Source organism: Lagenorhynchus albirostris, chromosome 12 (genome assembly GCF_949774975.1).
Source record: "Lagenorhynchus albirostris chromosome 12, mLagAlb1.1, whole genome shotgun sequence".
NCBI lineage: Eukaryota > Metazoa > Chordata > Mammalia > Artiodactyla > Delphinidae > Lagenorhynchus > Lagenorhynchus albirostris.
The window spans coordinates 8,743,588-8,769,176 of record NC_083106.1 but is presented as its reverse complement, the minus strand read 5'-3'; the positions used below and the strand labels follow the sequence as shown (position 1 = coordinate 8,769,176).

Below are 25,589 nucleotides of genomic sequence, written 5' to 3'. Positions count from 1 at the left end.
GCTTGCTTTTGATGCAACAGAGTCACCTGGGTGCCCCTCAGGGGACATGCGGAAAAGGAGGAGAGAGAATTAAAAAGAAGTTTAGCACTTGAGTTCCAAATGTGGAGAGAAGGGTTGCCCGGAGTCTCTGCAGCGTGGAGCAGGTTTGGCGGGCAGGTTCCCACAATTGAAGGCGGCCCTAAGGCGGGACTGTGTGAGTTCCTCTGTGCGTTTGAGGTTTTAGAGGTTTGCAGTGGACCCCTGCTGATTTCTCTGACTGTGGACATACCAGACGCAAGATCTGAGTGTGTTGCCTGAAAGCAAACACGTGTGGTGGAAGGAAAGGTTTTTCCTCCTGCTTCTGTAGAAGTTTCTGACTTGATCACTTTAACACAACATAGGAAAGCTGACTTGCACAAAATGTCAGTCCCAGACGGGTGTTTCAGAGGTCTGTCTTTTAATTAAACCCTAGACGGAGATAGGCTAGCAGTACTGCCTCTCTCCAGCTCCGGGGGCGCCATTCCTTTGTGGTATATGTGAATAGCACCGCTGGGAATACTGCGTGAAATGGTGACCTTGTGGCAGAGTGACAACGTAGCATGTTTAGGAGGTCCTCGCATACCGAGTCTCCTTGGGCCCGCACTGCACGGCAGCCGGGGTGGCATGTGGTGGCGTGATCTCCCTAGGACGTGGAGAGGCAGAGAGTTTGAAGCCGTGTGGGTGGTAGCTGACTGCAGTCCGTGTCTCCGGCGGGAGCCCTGTGCCCTGTTACCTGACAGCCAAGTAGACCAGGCTGAGCCAGTAACTAACGGAGGAGCTGTAAAACCACAGTTTGAATGAAGGACTTGAGTGGAGCCTTCGAGTCGCTCCCCCCCTGCGGAGGGTAGGCCATGCAGATGCTCTCCTGTTGAGCAAGGGGCCAGGGGTGTGCTTCTCTGGAGGTCAGCCAGCGACCATCGTCCAGCACTCAGAACGGCAGGGACCTGCAAGTCACAAAAAGTCTTTGGCAGCCAATAAACATCTTACCAAAAAAAAAAAAAAAAAGCCTGAAAATCTGAAGCGTGTGCGGGACTTCAGCGCCTGGTAGGGTCAAAGTGCTCTTGTTGGCAGATGTGACAAGGAGGCCCGTGGCGACAAAGGTGAGAAGTGACAGGAGCGGGAAGAGAAGCCAGGAGAAGGAACAGGCTGGGGGAGATTGGAAGAGGATAGAGGGGCCTGCAGGAGCACACCTAGGGGCCGGGGGATTCACGCAGTCCTGTTGCACTGACCTCCCTGTTCAGGTGCAGCCCAGCCTATTCTTTTCAAGAGGGCAGGAGAGATTGCCACCAAAATCAGTCAGACAAAAAGAGTTCCCAGTTCTAAAAACTTTATGCTTAAGTTTCCTGCAAACTCCATTCCTTTTCTGATGATGCCAGGGAAGCAAGAGCGCTGAGAGTTCCGGTGGGGGTGGGGGTGGGGGGTGGGGGGAGGATGGGGTAGGGCGTGTCTCAATCAGTTGCTAAATGTGACTAACAGGAACACCTGTTTGCGCGGTTCTTGCGTGGGCCCTGCGTGGCCGAGATTTCTCAGGTTCATTTGTTTCTTTGCTCTTAACTAGCATTTTTCTGCAAACTTCAATCAGGTTGCCTCTTGTGTGTCTTGATTGGCATTTACAGCCAGGTTTTTGTTTTTTTGTGTTTTTTTTTGCGGTACGCGGGCCTCTCACTGTTGTGGCCTCTCCCATTGCGGAGCACAGGCTCCGGACGCGCAGGCTCAACGGCCATGGCTCACGGGCCCAGCCGCTCCGCGGAATGTGGGATCCTCCCAGACCGGGACACGAACGCGTGTCCCCTGCATCGGCAGGTGGACTCTCAACCACTGCGCCACCAGGGAAACCCTGGCATTTACAGCCAGTTTTTAAAGAGTGTGTTTTACATGTCTCCGTCATCCTGGGTGCATTTAAGTGCAGAAGTGTGTTATTTAGATTTCTTTTCTGCAGCCGCGAAGGGGTGGCACAAATGAGCACAGTGGAGTCCAGCTGTGGTTGCTGTGGCCCAGGCCTTCTGAGTGTCCTGGTGCTTGAGGAGACAGCAGAGCTGGGTCAGAATCCTGTTCCTGCAGCCAGAGAGTTGTTTAGGATTGCGTCCTTTTGGGTGATTTATTTTCTGAGCCAGAAGGGTCTCTAAAGCTGATGAAAGCTGACATGGCGTTTACCGCGTACCAGGTTCTGCTGCAGCACTTCACGTACGTCGTTTCACGTAAGCCTCATAACCACCCTTCCCATGAAGAACTTTCTCTTATCCCAGTGTTACAGATGAGAAAACGGGGGTGCAGAGAAGTCAAGTGCGTTTCTCCAGGTCATGGCTAGTAAGTCACAGAGGATGGAAGCCCGGGAGTGGGCTCTAGGGCCCACAGTCTTGAGGTCGATATACTCCCCTGCCTCAGTAACAGCTGGCCCAGACTGAGTGTTAGCAAGGCTCCCTTGTCATAACTCGCTTCGTTGTCACAGCAGCCCTCGGCGGTGGGGTCCCTCAGTTTCCTGAATTTTACAGTTCAGGAACCAGAGGCCCCGGGAGGTGACGTTGTTCCCCCCAGGTCACCCTGCTGGTCAGTGGTGCAGGGCCTTCCAGCCCAGGCAGTCGGCCTCCAGAGCCCAAGTTCTTAACCACCGGGCCGCGCTGCCCAGTATGTGGCCGGCTTCTTTGTTCTGTTTGCCGTGGGAAGGGTATTCGATGACCTGACCAACGCGCTCCTGGCTGTGAGTCACTGGGCTTGCGGCCTGACAAGGATACACATGAATTCTTGGTTCCTTGAGAAGCTTAGAACATCGTTCATTAAAATACTTTTTGAGGTCGTTGGGCCTTGAATGTTTGTATAATGGCTTTTTTGAACAACTAAAGATAATTTTTCTGTGATATATTGAAGTTGGTTGATTGAAATTTCAGAATTCCTATTCTGTTCTTCTTCTCAGAGTTTCTCCCTCTCAAACCCTACTAAATGGTGGGTTATTTCAAAAGGAAAGTTTGGTGAGGGTGCCAAAGAGTGAGGGAGTGGTGGGCCTCCTTTCCACCCCTGACCCTGTGGATTCAAATCCCACCTCTGTCTCCTGCTGACCGGGACCTCAGCGGGTGTATACTTTCCCCAGCCTCTATTTTCCCATATATAAAATGGGCTGATGATACCTGCCTCACAGGGAAGCACCTGGCTGGGTACCAAGTAGGTGCATAGGGAGCACTGACCCCTCCTGCCCTTTCCTGCAGTTGGTTGGGTTCTGAACCAGAGGAGGGGACATTTTACATAGTGGATCATCAAGGATATCGGTTGGATGAAAACTGAGATTAAAAAAAAGGGGGGGCAGGGGAAAAGCACAACCATTACTATTAATAACTGACACGAGTGAGTTCTTCCTCTGTGCTTACTACACTGTTCTAAGTGTTTCATTTTTCGTCTGTGCTCCCACTGGTCCTGTGGGTGTCATTCTGCCTGTCTCTGGTTTGCAGACGAGGATGCTGACATCCTGAGAAGTTACCTGGTTGCCCAGGGAAGTGGGGGAGCCAGGATTTGAACCCAGCCTGACGGGCACCAGGCCAGTGCTCTGGGCCCCAGGAGACAAATGATTTTTATACAGATTGTGAGAAAAATAAAATCCTAACTAAAACTTGAGAACAGACTGAGAGATCAAAAATCCCTTTCCACTGCCCAGACTCTAATTTTTTAATTCTAAAGTGGGAAATCTGGGTATGAGGTGAGCAAACAGCAAAGTTTGTAATCCCGAAGCGGTTTCAGTCTTACCTGCCTGCTGCACCGTGACTTGAGGGGCTGAGACGGAATATGTAATTCTGTGGTGTCATAAAGATGCGTCAAACTTGGACAAGATCCATGATGGCATTTTTCTGGGAAAGAAGTCTTCAGATTGAATATCTATCAGTGCTTGCTTTGGTTTTCAAAAAAACAAAAAAACACACAATGTGATTCTGAGACCCCTGCAGCTCCTGGTGCTGTTTTCTCCTGCCTGGCCGCATGCTGGTTGGCCCCAGGGGCTCCGTCAAAGGCAGAGGTTGTGGTGCTGGTTTCCTCCCATCCTGCTCTCCGCATTGCTTAGAGACGTACCTCGAGGCATTTTCTCGCCCTCTCTGCTCACCCAAGTTCTGTCCATTTCATGGTCATTCTGCTCCAGGCCCATAAAGAGGCTCATTGAGTGCTTGCCTCCCCTACAGTTTCTTTCTAGTGCCGCTTTATTAACTCCTCTGAGACCTGCGTGGGAGGGAGAAGTGCTTAGTGGGAAAAGGACTGTTGGCTGTGGCCTGTCGGGAGTGCTTGATGGCCCTAATGGGGACACAGGCTTTCCCGCTGGCCGGTGAAGGAAAGGGCGTCTGAACAAGGGTGTGACCTCAGCGGGAGGTCAGGGGTCTGGTTTTCGATGCGTCACACTCGAGATGCCTACCAGGTATCCAAGTGGAGCTGTCAAGTAGGCTTTTCATGGAAGTCCAGGGTCCAGCTGGGCTGAGATACGAATGTGCATTGTCTCTAAAGCCTGAAACAGGATGAGGTCACCTGGGGAGTGAGAGTAGAGAAGAGAGGCCTAGAGCAGCATCGTGCCAAGGAGCCCCAGTAAGGTGAAGATGGTGCTCGCCTGTGGAGAGCCCTGCAGAGTAAGTTCTCCAGCCGTTCTCTCATGGGAATTGATGTCTCCAGAGATTCGCCTCCTTTGGAAGCGTCTCTTGGAAGTGGCCATGAATATGCATCATGGAGGGAAGGCAGGGCTTACAGTGATTTGGATTAAAGCTGCAATTTTGGGCGTTGGCTTTCCAAGAAATGTATTTTTAGTTTCTCTAGGAAATATGTCTGTGATATTGTAAATTACCCATGAAAATTGAGATTAATTTAGCAGGAACCTAAAGAGTACAAGCTGGTGCCAAGGCGACAATCTGTTCCATTGCATTTGAAAGGTCTTCCAAGGGCATGGGGGCTCCAAAGAGACCAGAATTTTTGAGTGTGTTTTAGATGCCTGAGTGTGGAAAGATCCATGGACCTGGAGAGGAAGACTGAGGTATGGGACCCATCAGGAGAAGAAAAAGAGAGACACTGATGGTGAGCTGGCAGGGTTTTGTAGGAAGTCTTCCTGCCGTGGTTATCTAGGTAGAAGACTGCATCGGCAGCGGTGCTTGACCTGGCCAGGTTGCATGGGGAAATGGGGAGCCCCTTCCCTGCTCCCTGGCATCTCACCACCAATTTGAGGGAACTACATGAACACTTTGGAGAAAACTAATAAAAGTTGAGTCGAATAGATGTTTTCTGAATGCGCACCACGTGTCTGTCTGGTGTCCATGTGGGTAGATTGATGCTTTATTTTCAAGCACTCAGCTATGTAGTGCAGGCCACACATGTTGTAGTGGTTTAAAGGCCTGGGCAGCCATGAGAGGTGGAGAAGCGAGGGAAAGCTTCATGGAGAAGGTGGGACACACAGGTGAGCCATGAATGCTGGGTCTGATTTGGATAGTTTGGTAGGGAGAAGAGAGAGCGTTTCCGATCAGGAGAGCAGTACCTGAATGGGCTAGTCTGGACTCAGGCTTGACCACGGTGGGAAGCTTTATAGAATTTAAGCGCGAAGCCCTGGAGTCTGACGCCTGTGTTTGAATGCAGCCTCTGCTTTGAGATCTAGGGCAGGTCACCTACCTTGCTGAGCCTCAGCTTTCTCATCTGTGAGATGGGGCTGTTAGTAGTCTCTACCTGAGAAGGCAGCTGTGCTGACTAAGGAGGTAGTGATTCTCGCAGGGTACATGCAGGACGGTGGGAACTTAGGGGCGGATTTGGGGGCCTCGAAGGCCATAGGAAGGCGTTTAAACTCAGTCGAGTTGCTCTCTGTGTCGGAGTAGCATGTTAACAGTGCCATAATACCCGCACAGGAAGGCGCACCTGGAAGGCTGCTGCAGGGGCTGAGTGGGAGGTGATGAGGGCCTGGACTGCGGGACTGGTGTGCTGGGGGTGTAGAGAAGAGAGGCATCACCTCTTCCGGGCTGGCTGTGTGGGATGAATGAGAGGCGGACGTCGGAGGTGACTCCAGGGTTTCTGGAGGTGGGGATGGAGAAAGCAGAGAGGCCAGAAATGGGCAGTGGAAGCAGGTTTTTCGTTTATGTTATTTTGTTTTTTAATGGGTTCAGTCTTAAACCTATTGACCGTGACGGGATGTAGGACTCCTAAGGGAAAGTGTCTTGGGAGCCACGAGTTTTGAGTGGGGTCGGGGCAGGCAGGACGCTGGGGATGGTCCTGGAGGCGGAAGGACCGTTAACGAGGAAGCAGGAGGTCCACGGGTGTTGGAGGGTCCGCGTGGGGTCCTGACTCTGGGATGGAGAGTTGCCAGAAGCGGGTGGGCGACTGTAGACGAGGAGATGAGGGTGGCTTGGAGCCCGCTGGGTGCTCGGCCGCGTCTGTTTTCCGCGTCAAAGTCTGACCTCTGAGCAGAGGCGCTCCTCCGGCTGGCGGCCGATCACAGGGCGTGAGGGCTGTCTGCTCACGGGGACACGCCCGGCTGTGGGCTGCTTCACGTTGGCTGGGCTGTTCAGCAGGCGGCGGGGCTGGGCAGCAGGCAGAGGAGCCGCCGGGTGCGGCGTCGGGGCAGGAAGCCAGGAGGCAGGCGGCGAGCGTGAGGGGCCGGGCGAAGCCCGCGGGGGCGGCCCGGGCTGCTCTCCGTGACTCTTCGCCGCCGCGGCTTCTGCCGCCGTCACGACGGCGCCCGGGAGTTCTGTGGACTGTGCTCAGCCGTGTGGGCCTGTGGTTTGTCGGGAATCACGTGCGGTCCCCGAGGTGCCGGGAGCCTCTGGGTTCTCGGCGAACTGCTTCGGAGCTTCCAGTGACGCGTCGTGAGTAGGCCGGTGGAGACGGAGGCGTCGCCAGCTGGGTCCTGCAGTCTGGGCGCGGGCCCGCGGCCCGGGACACCGAGGCTGCAGCGTCCCCCCGACGTGAGGCTGCCTGAGGCGGTGTCCTGCCGCTCGGGAGACGGGGACGGAGGGAAACGAGGCCCGTGCCCACCCTGTCCCCAGCGAGCCCTGGTCAGCGGGGCTGCTTGTGCCGTGACATCTGCTCACGCGGGGGCTTGTTTTGCTGCCTCCGTGTCTTTTTTTTGTCCAGCTGGGTGAGGCTTGATTGCCGAAGCAGGGACGTATCTAATAAATTGGATTGAAGTGGAAGTTTTAAGGAAGGGGAAACGACAGACCTTTATTGAGTTCCCGAGGAGAAAACTGGAAAAATACCCAGCGTGGTCCGTGTGCTGCGGGCGTTTGACCTTGTGCCGTCGTCTTTCTGAACCCTCTTTCTTCAGCGCTCCTTCTCACCTGCTGAGTAGCTGGGCTTTTATAGTAAATCATTGATAATGCGTTTTGTTGATAATGTTTTAAAAATCAAATTTTAGATATAACTTTTCTTATTCTGTTTTCCTCTGCTTCCAAACCCTCCGTTCTGTGCTTTCACCTCTGCTGGGGAGCCCTTGGTGCCCCTCAGAGCCCCAGGGTCACCCCGAGAGCAGCCCGGGGGAAGGGGGGCCATGAATGACTTTGTGTAATTTTTTTAAACAACTTTCGATTTACAGAAAAGTGGCCAAGACTGTACCGAGTGTTTCTGCACACCCTTCACGGGGCTTCCCCTCGTGTCGGTGTCCAGAACCCGTGGCACGTTTGTCAGCGCTCAGGTCGGCATCGGGGCAGTGCTGTTCACACCTGACCGTGTTTGCACGTCCCCAGCATCCAGTCCGTTTAGCTTCATGCGCCGTTGCTCCACGTAGAGATGCGCAGCTACGAGGAAGTCTTCCCTCTTCAGGGTGTGCTGAGGCCTCTCATGGGAGGGGGACGAGGGGACAGGGAAGCGACACAGGAGCCCTTCCTCGTGCCAGCCCTGCACTCCACCCGGCTTCCACAGAGGCCCTCGTGGGGTGGGGGGCGGGGTCCGCTCGCTTCCGTCCTGCTTCCCAGAGCCTCCTTCCCGCAGCGCCGGGACCGCCAAGGGCAGAGCTGTGGCATCTTGGGCAAGAGTCCTGCTGTCTCTAGACCTCGGGCTCCCCGTGTGCAAATCCAAGGAGCCGGACTTCTTCCCTGACGTGATTTCTGGCTCTAATGGCGTAAGGCTTTTGGGCCTTTTAGGATCTTTAGGGTCCAAAATCTGAGTTGGGATTAGGCCACTTAATTCACGAGCTCTCGCTCCCCACGCACAGCGGGGTCATTGGTGGTCCAACCTTCAGACCTGAGTCCCAGAGGGAAAAACACTGGTTCCTTTATTTCTTCACTGGTCCCGTCACCCAGTGAAGCATGGGCATGCCCATCTGAAAGTTCACTCACCTGGGCCTGGCAGGAGAGCGCTGACTCAGTGTCAGCAAAGCCACGTCAGGGAGACTTAGGGCCACCTTTGCCCTGGGATGCCGCCCAGCTTGTTTCCAGCTCGGGACGGCTGCCTTGGCCGTGTAAGGGAGAGGGTGCGCATGTGCACACGGCCGTGAACTTGATACCGCAAGAGCAAACAGCCTTCCCTCCCTTTCCGGTTCAGAGCCCGATTCTCCCCCTCCCGGTGGGGGGCAGTTGTCACCTTCCTGAGAGGCAGGCATGAGAAATTCCTCCTGCCCGCTCAGCTCCCCAGACCAGGAAGTGCTGGGCACGGAAGAGGACGTCGGGAGCAAAGCAAGACAGAACACCCCCCTGGCTCTCATCTTTCGGGGCTCTGGGCCTCCCCAGCGGGCTACAGGGTGGGGGGCCGGCCTCCCCTTTGTCTCGGGGGAATCGGAGCTGGGCCTGCACCTGCGTTCCAGCCTGTCTGGGGCTGCCTGTAGGGGCGGCGCTGAGGACCTGCCACTCTCCAGCGTTTATGTCTGTCCTTCCCAGACTTCCCTTTTGTTTCCTGGCTCCTGGTGTAGGGAGTTCTAAAAGAGAAGTGAGACCTACCCCACCACCATTGTCTTCTGACCAAAGAAAGAAGTAGGGGTGAACAGGAGGGAGCCGATGCTCGGGTGTTAGGACGCATCCTCTGAATCGCTTTCATATCCGTGTCACTCGCAGAGAACCGCAGCAGCGTGCTGAGTTGCATCAAAAGCAGACCCCAAGTGAAGGCCAGGCTGAGCCTCACCACGATGGGTGAGGCCAGTGAGGGGGGGAGCCCTGGACAGGAAACACAAAGCTGGGGGCTGGCGGGAAGACCGGCTAGGACATACGATTCCGGGGCGCCTGGAACCCCCAGTCTGGGCTTGACTGTGGCATCTGCGTGTGAGGAGTTAGGGTCCTCCCTGCGCCTGGACTCTGCTCTAGCTGCTGAAAACGGGGGTGTGGAGGGGTTCAGCCCTGCTCTGTGGCCTGGCGAACGTGCCCCGAGTGGGCTTTGAAGCGCCTTCTCCTGCCACAAGGGTGGGGTTTGCCTGGCCCCCTGCGGCACGGGGTGCCAGGCCCAGAACATACCGGAATGGCCCCCACCCCAGCAGTGGTCACTAAGGCTATTTAGGTGGTTTTGTCAGCCGAGTCACCTGGATTGAGTATAGGTCCTCCTCTTAGGCGAGGGCTCGCAGGCTGGGGAGGCCCTCGCCCTGCCGCCCCTCACCCCGGCTTCTCCCCGCAGGCTGGCGCCCATGCGGCTGTACACGCTCTCCAAGCGCCACTTCGTCCTCGTGTTCGTCGTCTTCTTCGTCTGTTTCGGCCTGACCGTCTTCGTCGGGATCAGAGGTGAGCAGCAGTTTTCCATTTGTTTCTTTAATTGAAGTGAAATTGATGTACAATATTGTGTTAGTTTCCGCTGTACAGCAAAGTGATTCAGTTATACATATTATATATTCTTTTTCATATTCTTCTCCATTATGGTTTATTACAGGATACTGAATATAGTTCCCTGTGCTGTACAGTAGGACTTTGTTGTTTATCCATTTTATATGTAATAGTTTGCATCTGCTAATCCCAAACTCCCAATCCAACCCTCTCACGCCTCCTCTCCACCTTGGCAACCACAAGTCTGTTCTCTATGTCTGCGACCATTTCTGTTTTAAGTAAGTTCATTTGTTATATGTTAGATTCCACATATAAGTGATAGCATGTGGTCGTTGTCTTTCTCTTTCTGGCTTCATTTAGTATGATAAGCTCTAGGTCCATCCATGTAGCTGCAAATGGCATTATTTCATTCTTTTTATGGCTGAGTAGTATTCCACTGTATGTATGTTCCACATCTTCTTTATCCATTCATCTGTCATTGGACATTTAGGTTGTTTCCATGTCCTGGCTATTGTAAATAGTGCTGCTATGAACATAGGGGTACATATATCTTTTTGAATTATAGTGTTGTCCAGACATAAGCATAGGAGTGGGATTGCTGGATCATAGGACAACTCTGTTTTTAGTTTTTGAGAAACCTCAGTACTGTTCTCCATAGTGGCTGCACCAATTTACATTCCCACCAACAGTGTAGGTTCCCTTTTCTCCACACCCTCTCCAGCATTTGTTATTTGTAGATTTTTAAAATGATGGCCATTCTGACTGGTGTGAAGTGGTACATCACTGTAGTTTTTTTGTTTGTTTGTTTTTTATAAATTTATTTATTTATTTCTGGGTGTGTTGGGTCTTCATTTCTGTGCGAGGGCTTTCTCTAGTTGTGGCAAGCAGGGGCCACTCTTCATCGCGGTGCGTGGGCCTCTCACTGTCGCGGCCTCTCTTGTTGCGGAGCACAGGCTCCAGACGCACAGGCTCAGTAGCTGTGGCTCACGGGCCTAGTTGCTCCATGGTATGTGGAATCTTCCCAGACCAGGGCTCGAACCCCTGTCCCCTGCATTGGCAGGCAGATTCTCAACCACTGCGCCACCAGGGAAGCCCCACATCACTGTAGTTTTGATGTTCATTTCTCTAATAATTAGCAATGTTGAGCATCTTTTCATGTGCCTATTGGCCATCTCTATGTCTTCTTTGGAGAAATGTCTATTTAAGTCTTATGCCCATTTATTGATTGGGTTTTTTTGTTGTTGTTATTGAGTTGTATGAACTGTTTGTATATTTTGGAAATTAAGACCTTGTCAGTCACATCATTTGCAAATATTTTCTCCTAGTTCATAGGTTGTCTTTTCATTTTGTTTATGGTTTCCTTTGCTGTGCAAAAGCTTATAAGTTTAATTAGGTCTCATTTGTTTATATTTGATTTTATTTCTATTGCCTTGGGAGACTGACCTAAGAAAACATTGCTACGATTTATGTCAGAGAATGTTTTGCCTATATTCTCTCCTAGGAGTTTTATGGTGTCATGTCTTATATTTAAGTCTTTAAGGCATTTTGAGTTTATTTTTGTGTATGGTTTGAGGGTGTGTTCTAACTTTATTGATTTACATGCAGCTGTCCAACTTTCCCAGCACCACTTGCTTGCTGAATAGTCTGTCTTTTCTCCATTGTATGTACTTGCCTCCCTTGTCAAAGATTAATTGACCATAGGTGTATGGGTTTATTTTGGGGCTCTTTATTCTGTCCCAGTGATCCATATGTCTGTTTTTGTGCCAATACCATGTTATTTTGATTACTGTAGCTTTATAGTATTGTCTGACGTCTGGGAGGGTTATGCCACCAGATTTCTTCTTTTTCCTCAGGGTTGCTTTGGCAATTCTGGGTCTTTTATGGTTCCATGTAAATTTTAGGATTATTTGTCCTAGTTCTGTGAAAAATGTTATGGGTAATTTGATAGGGATAGCATTAAATCAGTAGATTGCTTTGAGTAGTATGGCCATGTTAACAATATTAATTCTCCTAATCCAAGAACATGGGATATTTTTCCATTTCTTTAAATCATCTTCAGTTTCCTTTATCAGTGTTTATAGCTCTCAGGGTACAAGTCTTTTACCTCCTTGGTCAGGTTTATTCCTGAGTATTTTTTAATTAATTAGTTAATTAATTTTTATTTTATTTTTGGCTGCATCGGGTCTTCGTTGCTGCACACGGGCTTTCTCTAGTTGTGACGAGCAGGGGCCACTCTTCGTTATGGTGTGCGGGCTTCTCATTGGGATGGCTTCTCTTGTTGCGGAGCACGGGCTCTAGGCGTGCGGACTTCAGTAGTTGTGGCACGCGGGCTCAGTAGTTGTGGCTCGAGGGCTCTAGAGTGCTGGCTCTGTAGTTGAGGCACATGGGCTTAGTTGCTCCACGGCATGTCGGATCTTCCTGGAGCAGGGATCGAACCCGTGTCCCCTGTATTGGCAGGCAGATTCTTAACCACTGCGCCACCAGGGAAATCCTGTATTTTATTTTTTTTGATGTGATTTTAAGAGGGATTTTTTTTTTACTTTCCCTGATATTTTATTGTTAATGTAAATAAATGCAACCAATTTCTGTATGTTAATCTTGTATCCTGCTACCTTGCTGAATTCATTTATCAGTTCTAGTAGTTTTTGCGTGGATTCTTTGGGGTTTTCTATAAATAGCATTATGTTATCTGCATATAATGACAGTTTTACCTCTTCCCTTCCAATTTGGATACGCTTTATTTCTTTTTCTTGTCCAGTTGCTGTGGCTAGGACTTCCAGTACTCTGTTGAATAGAGGTGGTGAGAGTGGGCATCCTTGTCTTGCTCCAGATTTTAGTGGGAAGGCTTTCAGCTGTTCACTGTTGAGTATTACGTTGGCTGTGGGTTTGTCATAAATAACTTTTATTATGTTGAGTTAGGTTCCCTCTTTACCCACTTTGATAAGAGTTTTTGTCATGAATGGATGTTGAATTTTATCAAATGCTTTTTCTGCATCTGTTGAGATGATCATGTGGTTTTTGTCTTTTGTTGCTGTGGAGTATCACATTGATTGATTTGTGTATGTTGAACCGTCCTTGTTACCCTGGGATGAATCTCACTTGGTCATGGTGTATGATCTTTTTTATATGTTGTTGGATTTGGTTTGCTAATATTTTGTTGAGAATTTTTGCATCTATATTCATCAAAGATATTGGCCTGTAATTTTCGTTTTTGGTGGTGTCCTTGTCCGGTTTTGGTATCAGGGTGGTGGTGTCTTCATAGAATGACTTTGGGAGTGTTCCCTGAGGTGAGGAACAGTTTTTGACCATCTTATCATTTATGGTTACCTTGGTGCAGTGCCATTCAGCCCGGCCCAGCTGTACCCACTTGCTCTCATCCCCTGATGGCCCCATCATGGAGGGTGGTGCACGGAGGGGTGACCCTGGTCATGCGCTGCGCAGCAGCCAGGGCCTGCACTCAGCTTGGCGGCGCCAGGCGGCCTTGACCACGTACCTTGTGTTGGCAGAGTCTGTTGGGTTCCAGGACCTGCCTGGGTGCTGGGGAATCCAGAACGTGCTGGCTGATTGGGGAGCCGGGCCGTATAAATGGTTCCAGTGCAGCAGATTCTGGGGAGGGAGTGAGATAGTGGTGAGCAGGGGTGGGGAAGGCCCCTGAGGAGCTGAGAGGCTGCTGTGGCGACACCTGGAGCAGGCGGGAGCCTGCAGGTGCTGTGTGAGGGGAAGAGCCACCCATCACCATCTGAGCTTCGAAAATGCCTCTGAAATCATCCAGGCCAGCCCCCTTTCACAGAGATGGGAAACGGAGAACCTAAGTCAGAAACCCAGGTCTCTTCAGTCCAGGGGTAGGAGACCAGGAGCCTGCTGAGGCTGTTCCTCCTGTCCTCCTAAATACCTTTTTCAGTGAGGGTAGTTTATTTAACTACAGCACTTAACATTAAAGTGTGAATGACAGTTGGGCTTAACCTGTCCCAGAGGCAGTTGTGCCTCCAAAGGCTGGTTTCTTGACCTGAACTGAAGCTTAGGTAGTGAATGGGCTGAGGAAGCTGGGGGAGAGGGTGGTTATTTAGGTGCCATTTGCGTCCTGCTGATGAAGATGAGGATGGTGACAACAGCAGTTGTGTCCAGCCTCTTCTTTTTCTCCCTGTGAATTCACCAAGGAATCCCAGTTACATGAGTCACCTCTGTTATCTTACTTGATTTTCACAACTGTCCTTCAAGATTGGTAGGGGAGGCGTTAGTATTCTCCTGGGTCTCCAGTCTCACAGCACTTCAGCCCACTCTTGTTTCCTTAAGCACCAACATCATGATTACATGAAACCTTCTCCACTCTTGCAGAAATGAACAGTGTTGCACCAAGGCTGAGATGAAAAAGACCACGTGAGGATTTCCATATCCGTTTCCTTCTGTAGAGCTCTAGCGTTAGCAGGTTCTCCAGAGAAACAGACCAATATGTATATATGGAACAGAACCAGATCTGTTTATATAGATTCAGGTGTATAGTTTTATTGTAAGGAATTGGCTCATGTGATTATGGACGCTGAGAAGTCCCCAGATGTGCATTAAGCAAGCTGGAGACCCAGGATTGCCAGTGGTGTAAGTTCCAGTCTGAGCCCAAGTCCATCCAAACGCAAAAGACTGATGTCCCAGCTTGAAGACAGTCAGGGAAGGAGAGCAAATTCTTCCTCGCTCACTCAGCCTTTTTGCTGTATTCAGGCCTTCAGTGAATTGGCTGAGGCCTACCCACACGGGGGAGGGAAGCCTGCTTTACTCAGCTACCCATTTAAATGTTCATCTCATCCAGAAACCCTCAGTGCACAATTAGAATAATGTTTAACCAGATATCTGGGCACACCATGGCGCGTAAACCTCACAGATCCACCCCCTGTCAACTTGGCATCCATGCACATCTCCTTAAACCATACCTGATCTCCAAATAAAGACAATAACAAGGTCATTGTTCCTTCTGACATGATAACAACTACCCTGGATATAACCCCAAACTCGCTACCCCTTCCGCAGGAGAGCAGGTAGGGTCCTTGAGCGATGCTTACTCTTCTTCGTATCCTGTGACTTAAATACTGTGATATAAAGTCAATAATACAGCTTCTGTTACTTGATAAGGGAATAAGAGAGGGAAGAAAACAAAGGTGTTTTCTTAGTATATATATTTATGCACACAAACATACTCATGACACAGTAAGGAGGAAATATTCGTGACAGTTAAAGTCCTTGTGTCTGCAACTAGTCAGGTGGTCATAGCTGCTATTTCTAACTACCTTATTCCATGACCTGTTCCACATTTCATTTGCCTTCAGCAAGCACCTCAGTGGGTCGTGGTTCTTTACCTGGTGGGATGACCCAACCCTTCACTCCTGAAGAGTCTGGGCCATTAGTATTCCTGCCTGAATTAGGTTGTTGTAGTTCTCCATTGACCTTAATCCCAGGGCCTGGTAATACTGAGAGATGCCCTAGGCGATCTCCTTAGATGTACTCCTCCCTGCCTCCAGTGTGGAGTAGGGGTGCACTTCCCCTGTGGTGGTCAGGGTCAGTCACCCCGGCCCGCGCAGGAACTCCCTGCTTTGCCCGTCGATTCCGAGGCATGAGGAGCCCACGGTAGCCGGGTGGCAGTGTTAATTCCAGTTCAGTGTCTCCAGGTGGAAGCATTCCTCCCTGTGGAGCTAAGACCTCTAGGCCAGCAGAGCGTCGGGCTGTGGGAACAGCAAGCAAGAATTTTGCTAGTGGGTCCCCTGGGGTAACAGTAGTGCCATGCCCGTTTCCACCCCTTGCTTCCTGGACCTGTGCATACCGGCTATGGGAGAATTGGCTCCACGCAGCTGGACACCAAATCCATACCCAGAGTGTCTGTTGAAGTCAGGGCAGGACACTGCCCCCTTCCACGATGGAAGTGGTCCGGTGTGATCCGCCTGCCGCCGGGTCGCTGGCTGATGGCCGCGGGGAAGGGTGTGATGTCAGGCTCAGTGCTGATCTCTGCTGCTGGCAGGTTGGGCACTCAGCGGTGGCTGTAGCCAGGTCGGCCTTGGTGAGTGACGTCCACGTTGCCCAGCCCACGTGTCACCTCCATCCCTGCCGCCGCGGCCCCTTTGTTCACGAGCCCACTGGGTGATGACGGGTGGATACCAATCCACAGAATGGATCTTCTCTCCACGTGTTGATTAGGATCCTCTTCTGCTGAGGTCACCCTTTGGTGAGGTCACCCTTCGGCGAGCATTCACGTGGGACACAAACATCTTCACTTTTTTTGCCCATTCATAGAGGTCAGGCCACATACCTCTTCCCCAGATTTCTTTGTCGCCAGTTTTCCAATCACGTTCCTTCGGAGTATCTGACCATCCAGCAAACCAGTGGCCACAGCCCAAGAACCGGTAAACAGTTGCACATCAGGCTATTTCTCCTTCCAAGCAGCGTGAGCAGCCAGGTGCGGTGCTCCAGGTTCTGCCCACTGCGGGGATTTCCGTCACCTTGTCCTTCAGGGGTGTCCGGGGAGGGGCTGTGGCTCTGCAGCTGTCCACTGGGGGGCGGTGTCCGCACATCGGGCGTCTTCTCTTCCCGGCGCTCATCGCGGGGAGCTCCCCGTGGGGCCGTAGGTGCGGGCTGGGAGGAGAAGGCAGTGTCCCGGGAGTGGGGGCCGCGGCATTTGGCCACTTCCTCATATGACTTGAGCCATCCAAGGGCCTGCTCGGGCAGATCACGTATGTACCGTGTCCATTCGATGGTGCAGTGCTGCTGTGCCCGCCCGGCTTTGTGGCTGATGGATCAGGTAACACCCAGGTCCTGATGGGCAGCTCAGGTCACATGGTGACTTGTTGGTCCGTGGTTAAGTGTTCAGTCTGTTTCAGGCCAAGAGCTGTTTCTCAAAAGGAGAGTGGTTGTCTGTGAAGGACGGCAGGGCTTCGCTCCATAACCCTAAGGGCGTGCACTGAGATTCATCCGCCAGAGGCTCCAAACAGCGTCCCTTTCTGCCGTTGGTGCTTCAGGCGCCGCTGGATCTGCTGGGTCATGTGACCCGAGCGGAGAACAGCTCCCACGGTGACCTGACCCGTGGGGAGCCTCCTCTTGTTCTGGGCCCCACGCAAAACCGTCAGCTTTTCGGGTCCCTAGGTAGATAGGCCAGAGTGTCACACCCAGATTAGGAGCACGTTGCCTCCGAAATCCGAAAGGGGCCCACTAGGCGTTGCATCTCCGTTTTGGTTGTAGGAGGGACCAGATACAGCAACTTATCCCTCACCTCAGAAGGGATCTCTCGACATGGCTCTCACCACTGGACCCCTAGCAATTTCACTGAGGTAGAAGGCACATGCATCTTAATTGGGTTTATTTCCCACCCTCTGACGCCAAATGTTTTACCAGTAAGTGCAGAGTAGCTGCTACTTTTTGCTCAGTAGGTCCAGTCAGCATGAGCTCATCAATGTAATGGGCCAGTGTGATGGCGTGTGGAAGGGAAAGATGATCGAGATCTCTGTGAGCTAAATTGTGACATGGGGCTGGAGAGTTGATACAGCTTGAGGTAGCGCAGCGAAGGAGTAGTGCTGGCCTCGACAGCGGGAAGCAAACTGCTTCTGGTGGGCCTTAGTGTCAGGGATGGAGAGAGAGGCGTTTGCCTGATCAGTAGCTGCATCTCAGGCACCAGAGGAGGTGTGGATTTGCTCAAGCAGTGGAACCCCATCTGGTGCAGCAGCCTCAACTGGAATCACCACCTGGTTAAGCTTCTGCACAGGCCAAATGGGTGAGTTGAATGGGGATGTGGTGGACATCTTTCAAGCCCTTGATGGTAGCACTTATGTCTGCAATCCCTCCAGGAATGCGGTATTGTTTCGGTTTAGTATTTTCATAGGTAGAGGCAGTTCTAGTGCTTTTTCCACCATAATAGCCCTCACTCCACAAGTCAGGGAACCAATGTGGCGGTCTGACAGCTGCTGAGTATTTCGATTCAAATTATGCATCCTGGAACTGGGGAATTAACCATAGGACGGGTTTGCGCCCATGGTGACACATACCTGAGCTAAAACCCCACTGATCATCTGGGCTCCATAGGTCCCTACTACGGTAGACCACAGTGATATTCGGATCTCCTGAAATTAGTGTCAGTTCAGAGCCAGTGTCCAGTAGTTCCGAAAACATCTGATCTTTTTCCCTTGATGCATTTGTCCTGGTAAAAGGCTATAGGTTTCTTTGGGCGAATGATTAACAGTATAAATGCTCGGCAACGTACTGGTGTTCTTTCTTAAGGGGACCCAACCTTCCCTTTGTTCAAGGACCTTTGGGTCTGTAAACTGGCTCAAATCTGGAAAGTACTGATGAGTTGTCATTCTCTGTTTTTATGATACAGGTTAGGCTGTTGTTCACTTGACCTAGAACTCTCCTGCTTACACAGATCAAGTGATGATTTGGTAGGCTTCCTGTGTCTTTCACTTCTAGGGACCCCGTGAGCAGCTAGCTAACGCCGTAGGTCTGCAGGGACTGGGCTCTTCTGACCGCTGCTGTGCCTCTGCCGCCCATTACGTGAGCTCACCTGTCTCATCTTACACGGCCCCGTCACTGCTGGGATCCACTTATTCCCACTGCATGCTGTTTTCCCAACTCAGGGACTGTAGTTCCCATGGTAAGGCCTGGCCTGCAGAGAAGGGCAGTCATAGAGCTCTTTAAGGATGCTTGGGTCTCCCCTCACAAATTTATTTCTCACAGTAGTGGTGAAAGGTATGTCTTCTGGAATCTCCCAGTAGGTCTGAAATGACAGAGCCACCCTAGCAATCCAGCTCCGTAAGCCCCTGATTCCCCTCCTCTGCGTTAAACCTGGGCAGATGCAGCGTTTCTAATTCACTCACTGGGAACCACCTTTTGGTCCACGTTTTAGCCAACCACCCAGCCAGACTGTTAGAGTCCTTTCTGACTACCTGAGCTACAACTTTCAGTGCAGAGTCTCTTTTTAGAGAACCCACATCCGTACGTTTGGCCTGAGACCGCTTTTTGTTCCTTCCACCATTATCCCATACGTGTTCCCTGGGCTTCTGTCTGTATGACTCAGAAGACTCAAGTAGTTCTTTTGGAGTGTAGCACATGTCCTCATGGGTCACGTGCCTCACCTCTGGGCCTGCTGGGATGTGAGTCTAGTTATAGGTCTGGAGATGAAGAGGGGTGGGGGGCGGGTCCTGGGAGGATTAGCATCGTCCTGCACGGCAGCTGCCTCAGTGGAGGTCATTGGTGTTCCTTAGGCGAAGCGGGGCTAATCCCACAGAAGGAGGTGGGAAGGCCACTTCCACCGGGAATGGGGAGAACTTCCCCTGGGGAAGGACTCATGAGAATTTAGCAGCTCAGTGTCCCCAGCTTCATCAGGATCTTCCTGCGCGTCCCCGGAACAGGATCCCTTCTCTCCCAGTCAGTGCAGTCACGTTAGCATCGAGACAACCTGCGAGGCTGGGAGTTCAGAGGTGTAGTTCAGCCAGTTGCTGGGTGAGATTCCGGTTTGATTTTCAGCAGTCTCAGCACTGTGGCCATAGGAAATAAGGGTCTCCTTCAGGGCACACATAGAAGCTTTCAGGTCGTGGGTGTGGCACTTGAGGTGGGAATTCAAATCCCTGAGCTCATCCTTTTCTTTCACCACTTTGTCCAGTGACATTAGGAGCAACCAGCGAGCCTCATTACATTTGTTAGTTTTCCAAGAATGTTCTAAAGTGTAGTAAACAGAGTCCTTTACCTCCTTGCTTCCCATAGTAAGTGGTTGATTAGGAGTATCTAATGGAACTGTTTTGCATATGTTCATGAACTATCAGTGCTCTCTTTACTACTGAACATATAGTCATTAGCATCTTTAATCAGATCAGAGAACCAATTCCAGAAACCCCGGAACCAGTATAGAATACTCACCCTTAACATGCTGTTCCTCTAGAACCGCTCTTGGTACCATACCAAAATCTGTGTTAGTCTGGGTTCTCCAGAGAAACTGAACCGATAGGAGATACAGAGAGAGAGATGGGGCGGGTGGATGAGAGAGAGAGATTTTATTATAAGGAAGTGTGTCCCATGATTATGGAGGCCGAGAAGCTGCACGGTTTGCAGTCGGCAAGCTGGAGACCCAGGAAAGCCGATGGTGTAAGTGTTTCTGCGCCTGAAGACAGGTGAAGACTCATGTACCAGCTTGAAGACCGAGAGCCCCGAGGAAGAGAGCAGATTCTCCCTTACTCAGCCTTTTGCTCTGTTCAGGCCTTCAGTGATTTGGATGAGGCCCACGCACACTGGGAGGGCAGTCTGCTTTACTCAGTCTCCTGATTCAAGAGGTAGTCTCACCCAGCAACACCCTCACAGACGCACCCAGAGTAACGTTTAGCCAGTTATCTGGGCACCGTGTGGCCCAGTCGAGTAGACACACAAGTCCTCTGCTCCTAGTTACTTTCTATAGTAAGGTTATTAGGATTTCAGAGTTCAGAGTGCCCAAGGGACCACTGGGTCAATCACCTCGTTTTGCAGATGAGGAAATGAAGTCCAGAAAGCCTGTTAGCTGAGACTCGAGTCTAGACTTTCCTGACTCCCAGTTCTTAGTTCTTCCTGAGAAGCCAGGCTGCCTTACTTCCTGGAACAGGAGTGCACTCCAATTGTGAATCTGTTGGAAATAAGCCTTTCTGGGACTTCCCTGGTGGTGCAGTGGTTAAGAATCCACCTGCCAATGCAGGGGACATGGGTTCGAGCCCCGTCCGGGAAGTTCCCACATGCTGCAGAGCAACTAAGCCCGTGCGCCACAACTACTGAGCCTGTGCTCTAGAGCCTGTGAGCCACAACTACTGAGCCTGCGTGCCACAACTACTGAAGCCCATGTGCCTAGAGCCCGTGCTCCACAGCAAGAGAAGCCCCCGCAATGAGAAGCCTGCACACCGCAGTGAGGAGTAGCCCCCTCTCGCCACAACTAGAGAAAGCCCGCGCGCAGCAACGAAGACCCAATGCAGCCAAAAGTAAATAAATAAATTTATTTTTTTAAAAAAAAGAAAGAAGCCTCTCTGTGGGTGCACGCCTCCTTCCTACGCAGTGACATCTCTGCTCAGCTTGCAAGAATGTGCCCCAGAGACACGCTCCTGCACTGGTTGGGGTTTGTACTCAGGTATCTCCTCCTCCAAGTGGAGGGTGCTTGGCAACAGGCTGGGCGTGGCCACGGAGGCAGCCGGAACACTGGCATCAGAAGCTGCGAGGGTTTGCTTCAGGACAAACCCAGTCGTAAATGAAATCAGGTTCACAGTGTTTCCTTTGACTACTTCTTTTAAGGCCAAAGCTCTGAAATATTACAGTATAAGATTCTATGAAGCTTGTTTATGTTATTTTGGGAAAAGCCTTGAGTATATTGTTAGTATATATACTTTTTTTTTTGAATATCCTCAGCTTAATAATTTGGAAGATTGGATTAATTGGATGAATGGATAAATGTGTCTTCATTTTTTTAGGAGAAATCTTTATACAAAATATATATAGATAGTGTCTGTGTCGTTAATGCTTTCTTGGATCCACGCCCTCCAGAGAGCCTTCCCAGAGAGCAAGGGAGGGGGTCTGCACACATAGAGCCCCATGGACATCGTGTGCATTGCATGGGGTCATGTTGTGTTCACCTGCGTTGGGTGGTCAGCACGTGCAGCAGAGTGGGTACCGTGTGCCTGTGTTCCTATGTTTGTATGTTTTACATGTATATGTGTGTGTGTTTATGTATGTGCGTATATATATATATATATATGTATATATATATATACCTTTAAAGATAGACCAGGGAAAAGACTGCCTCTGAATAATATATGAGTCTTTCTTGGCATTTGAAAAAAATCAGCATTAATTATCAATATAGTTATAACCTGCTTTTTTCTTTCCCTGTTACACTTTAGGACCCAAAGTGATCCAGACTTCTGCAGCTAATTTTTCACTAAATAATAGCAAAGAGGTAAGACTGGGTCTAAGGGTCACTAAGAAATGGTCCTGCTTAAAGGGTCGTTAAGGTCAAACCCGTCCCCCTTGCCCAGCAGCTTGCTTCTTGGGCAGCACACATTTCTCACTCTACCGCCAGCTGCTGGCCTCTGGGTCCTTGTTTGCTAAAATTACCTTTTCTGCTGTAATAGTTCCCTCAGTGCTGAGAAAGGATGGTGATGTTACCTCTTAGGGAGGAGCAGTTCATTTCCAAAGGCTGGTTAAGTCCTCCTGATTCCTCCTGTGCGCAAGACTTACTAGAGTATAAGTTCTAACGATGCTCACTTAGGTTTCTGCCTCTTTCTTTATTATATTTGCCTAAGTTAAGAAGTGGTCTTTTTGTCAGGTTTCTAACGGTAACAGTTTTTTTCTAATGATTGGTAATTCTTGCATGAACTCAGTTTAAATGAAAAATCCTGTTTCTTTTCTTTTTTAAAAAATAAAATGTGCCTTGATTCTTCACCATCTTTAGAGAAAAACAGAGGTCCTTCCAATTGGAAAATTTTGGTTTTCTTTAATAAATGCTAACGTTTGTGAGAGCCCAAACAACTAAGCCTTTTCTTTTTCCGATATCGAAGTATCTTCATCTATAAACTGAAAGCAGTCGTCCCACATTCTCACTGCCTTGTAAGGTGTGCGGCTTAAATCTGATTATTTGACCCAATACCCCACCCCACCCAACCCCCGTCTTCGTTCTCCCAGCTCTCTGCTAGGTTTCCACTGCCAATTCTCAAAAAAGCAAAAGGAGAAAAATGTCCAAAAACTTACGTTTTGGGCCCTTTTTTGGCCTATCATCCCTTTTTTTTTTTTCTTTTGGCATTTCTTTATTTTCCTTAACTCTCAGATGGAGGATCTGTTTGAAGAGGTGCTGCCAATAGGGTTTCCTGACCATATTGGTCTTTTAAAATTTCCATCTCAGGAGGTAAGTCCTTTTTTGACACTGAAAATAGCAGCCGCCCCCGGAACTGACTCGCTTCCAAAAGGTGGTCCTCACTTCTGACAGGTTATAGATCATCCTCCAGTTGGTTGCATTGTCTTGGTGGCTTTGGGGCAAGTCTCCGGGCACAGGGAGTTTCACTGAGATCTGCCAGAAGCATTAAAACACAAAAGCTACCCATTTACGTTCAAATGATGCTTGTCTTTGGAGCTAGGATCGGGCTCCTCAGGCAGCTTCTTCTGTGTCCCTTGCTGTTAGGCACCGGTATTGTGTTTTTCAGCAGACACTGCAGAAACGTCACTGGCAATGTGGTCCCCCTCTAATTTTTCTCTCTAGGGCCGTTAAAGCTGAAAATGACAGATGTCAGTGACATGTCTGGCATATTGTTACTAAAAAGAAAAAATGATTCTTGTGAATATGAAAATATTTGTTGGTGTCCTTTATTATCTTATTATATGTATCATCACATGCACTTGAATTTTTTTCTCCAAGATGGCCTTTTCTTGGTATTTAAGTAGGTATATTGTCCCAAGGCTAACTGCTTTAGAAGTTTTCATGAGAGACAAGTGAATTGCAGCAGAAAGTTAGTCCTTTATTTTTTTTGAAAGGCAGAATTTTACTTATATTGACTAAAGGAAAACTACATGTTTGTTTCAGAGCTAACACTCCAACCTTTTGTGTAAATGTAGATTTTGTATGTTAAGGTGAGACATTGGGTAGACTCAACTGAAGAGATCACGTGGATTTTTTACCTTCTTTTTCTTTTTGCCTCAGCTAAAGCCAGTTCAGATACTTTCAAACCCGCTGTCTACGTATAATCAGCAGCTATGGCTGACATGTGTTGTCGAGCTGGAGCATTCAAAAGGTATGAAGCTTGACACTTTAGAATGACCTTTATTTGTACAGAGCACCATATCTGAAAGGTTTAAAGAGCTTTAAAATCTTTCAACAAGTGCTCAAAGATGAGTTATAACGTGGTGATTATTCTTTTTAATACCAGCAAGTTGGGAGCCCCTTAAATGTCCTCCAAGGAAAGTCACGTTGCAGCGCTCGAGGAGTACCCATCATGGCTCAGGGAGCTCCCGTCGGCCCTCAGGGATACTGGACATCCTTCGGGATACCGGTCATCCTTCGGCATACCCGTGAAGCCTAGCTCCGTGGCTGCACAGGGTGGGTGCGGCAGCAGCAGCCTTTGCCAGTGGGCTTCTGGGAGAGAATTAAGTCCTGGTGTCCTAAGGCAATGGTTCTGTCCCGCAGGGACACTTGGCAGTGTCTGGAGACCTTGTGACATGGCTGTCACAACTGGGGAGCAGGGAGTGCTATCAGTGTCCAGTGGGTGGAGGCCAGGGATGCTGCTAAACGTGCTACAATGACAGGACAAATTCCAAACAGTAAAGGATTATCTGACCTCAAAATAGCCCTGGTGCTGAGGCTGAGAACCCCTGCCCAAAGCGCTCACAGTTTATAATGACCTCGCTCTGTCCACCTAGGGCGACCCTGTCAAGCACCCTCCCTGAGAACTGAGCAGATGCTCCACGTCGTTTTCTATATACTGTGATTTAGAGGAAGCACTTTGGTTGAAAGAATTTGAAAAGATAACCCAATGACTGCAGTAAATTAAGTGAAAAAAAATGCATATTACAAAAAAATTAACCTTTTTATAACATTTTAAAAAGCATAAATAAATTTGATATCAGTATATATTTGTGTGTCTAGAAAACAGTCTGGAAGGATGGACACAAACATGAAATTATAGTTTCTCTGGTTGTGGGATTATACATGTTTAATACCATCTTTATATTTTTGGTCTTTGATATTTTTAAGCAATGAGCATATAATCAGAAAAACAATGAATTATATAATCAGAAAAAATAAGAAACCTGTTTTTATTTTGGTATGAAGTTCAATTAAATTTTATATGGGAAATTAAAAAATAAAACTTTATTAGCCATGAAATATTTGTCCTTTTGTGAAATGAAACTTGGGGGTGGGTGAGAAGCAAGTTCATGGAAGGGCTGGACTTGGCTGGCAAGTGTGAGCTTGGCAGATGTAGGGAGGCTGATGCGTCACAGAACCTTCCCGGGCCGACACACAGCCAGGCAGGCACTTCTGCAGGTGGGACGGCCTCTCGTGGTCTCTTAACACTGGATTTCTTTCTTTTGTAGAAACAGCTATTCAGACAAACTTCACCATGACTGTTAAGGTCGATGGTGTAGCTCAGGACGGGACCACCATGTTCATTCATAATAAAGTTCACAATCGGACGAGGACCCTCACATGTGCAGGGGTGAGTGCCTTTGACTGGTCCGTGAAGTAGAAAGGTTCTAACGATTGTAGACCATGTATTATTTGTTTCTAAATATGTCCATCTGGTTCTTGCTTTCTAAGAGCTGGTTTTGGCTGGCATCTGAAGTTTTCTGAGCTTCTGGCAAGTTCCCTGGAGATGATCTCTTGGATCATCTGTTGTTGGAATGTGTTACTTCGTGGGTCAGTTGGTTCAAGAGTGAGTCTTGCTGGCTTTAAGGACACAGATCTTCCTTGTGCGTTTGCAGAAATGTGCAGAAATTATTGTGGCTCACCTCAGCTACTTGAATTACACTCAATATACAGTGACTGTGGGATTCAAACACCTGAAGGAACGCATCAAGGAAATGAACTTCACCGTAAGTATACCAGCTGACCGCGGCGTTTCCGTGGCGCATTTGTTTAGCTTCCATTCTTTGTGGAATGACTGAGATAAATCACAGCATCGAAATCATGTTATTTTGGACAGTGGAAGACATGTACAGTTCTAAAAACTGTAGAAAAACCACAGTTTCTTACATATATGGGACCACAGCTGCTTAAAGAAACAGCATGGAATTGGAAAACCATGGTGTTCTGAGGTTTAGGAGAGAGAGTAGCCTTCCAGCTGGGAGGTAGTGGAGAAGTTGCCAGGTGTACCCTCCAAGGAAGGCAGGACCCCCTTCTCCAGGCCTGTGAGTGGTCTTCAGACCCTGCCAGACCTCTTG

The 25,589-nt window shown here is 49.6% G+C and overlaps 1 protein-coding gene across 10 annotated transcripts in view; it reads left to right on the top strand.

Annotated features, from left to right (window-relative positions):
• TMEM181 (transmembrane protein 181) overlaps positions 1–25,589 on the top strand; it is a 47,545-nt gene that overhangs the window by 839 nt on the left and 21,117 nt on the right. For 8 of the 10 annotated variants that reach the window (XM_060167597.1, XM_060167599.1, XM_060167595.1 and 5 more), the window contains exons 2-6: positions 9,547–9,650; positions 21,563–21,618; positions 23,353–23,443; positions 24,744–24,865; positions 25,131–25,241. In XM_060167597.1, the coding sequence (XP_060023580.1) occupies positions 9,547–9,650; positions 21,563–21,618; positions 23,353–23,443; positions 24,744–24,865; positions 25,131–25,241 (484 nt within the window). Of the gene's footprint in view, positions 1–8,887; positions 9,072–9,546; positions 9,651–21,562; positions 21,619–23,352; positions 23,444–24,743; positions 24,866–25,130; positions 25,242–25,589 lie in introns of those variants that run through there. The other 2 variants (XM_060167593.1, XM_060167596.1) reach the window with 2 other exon arrangements.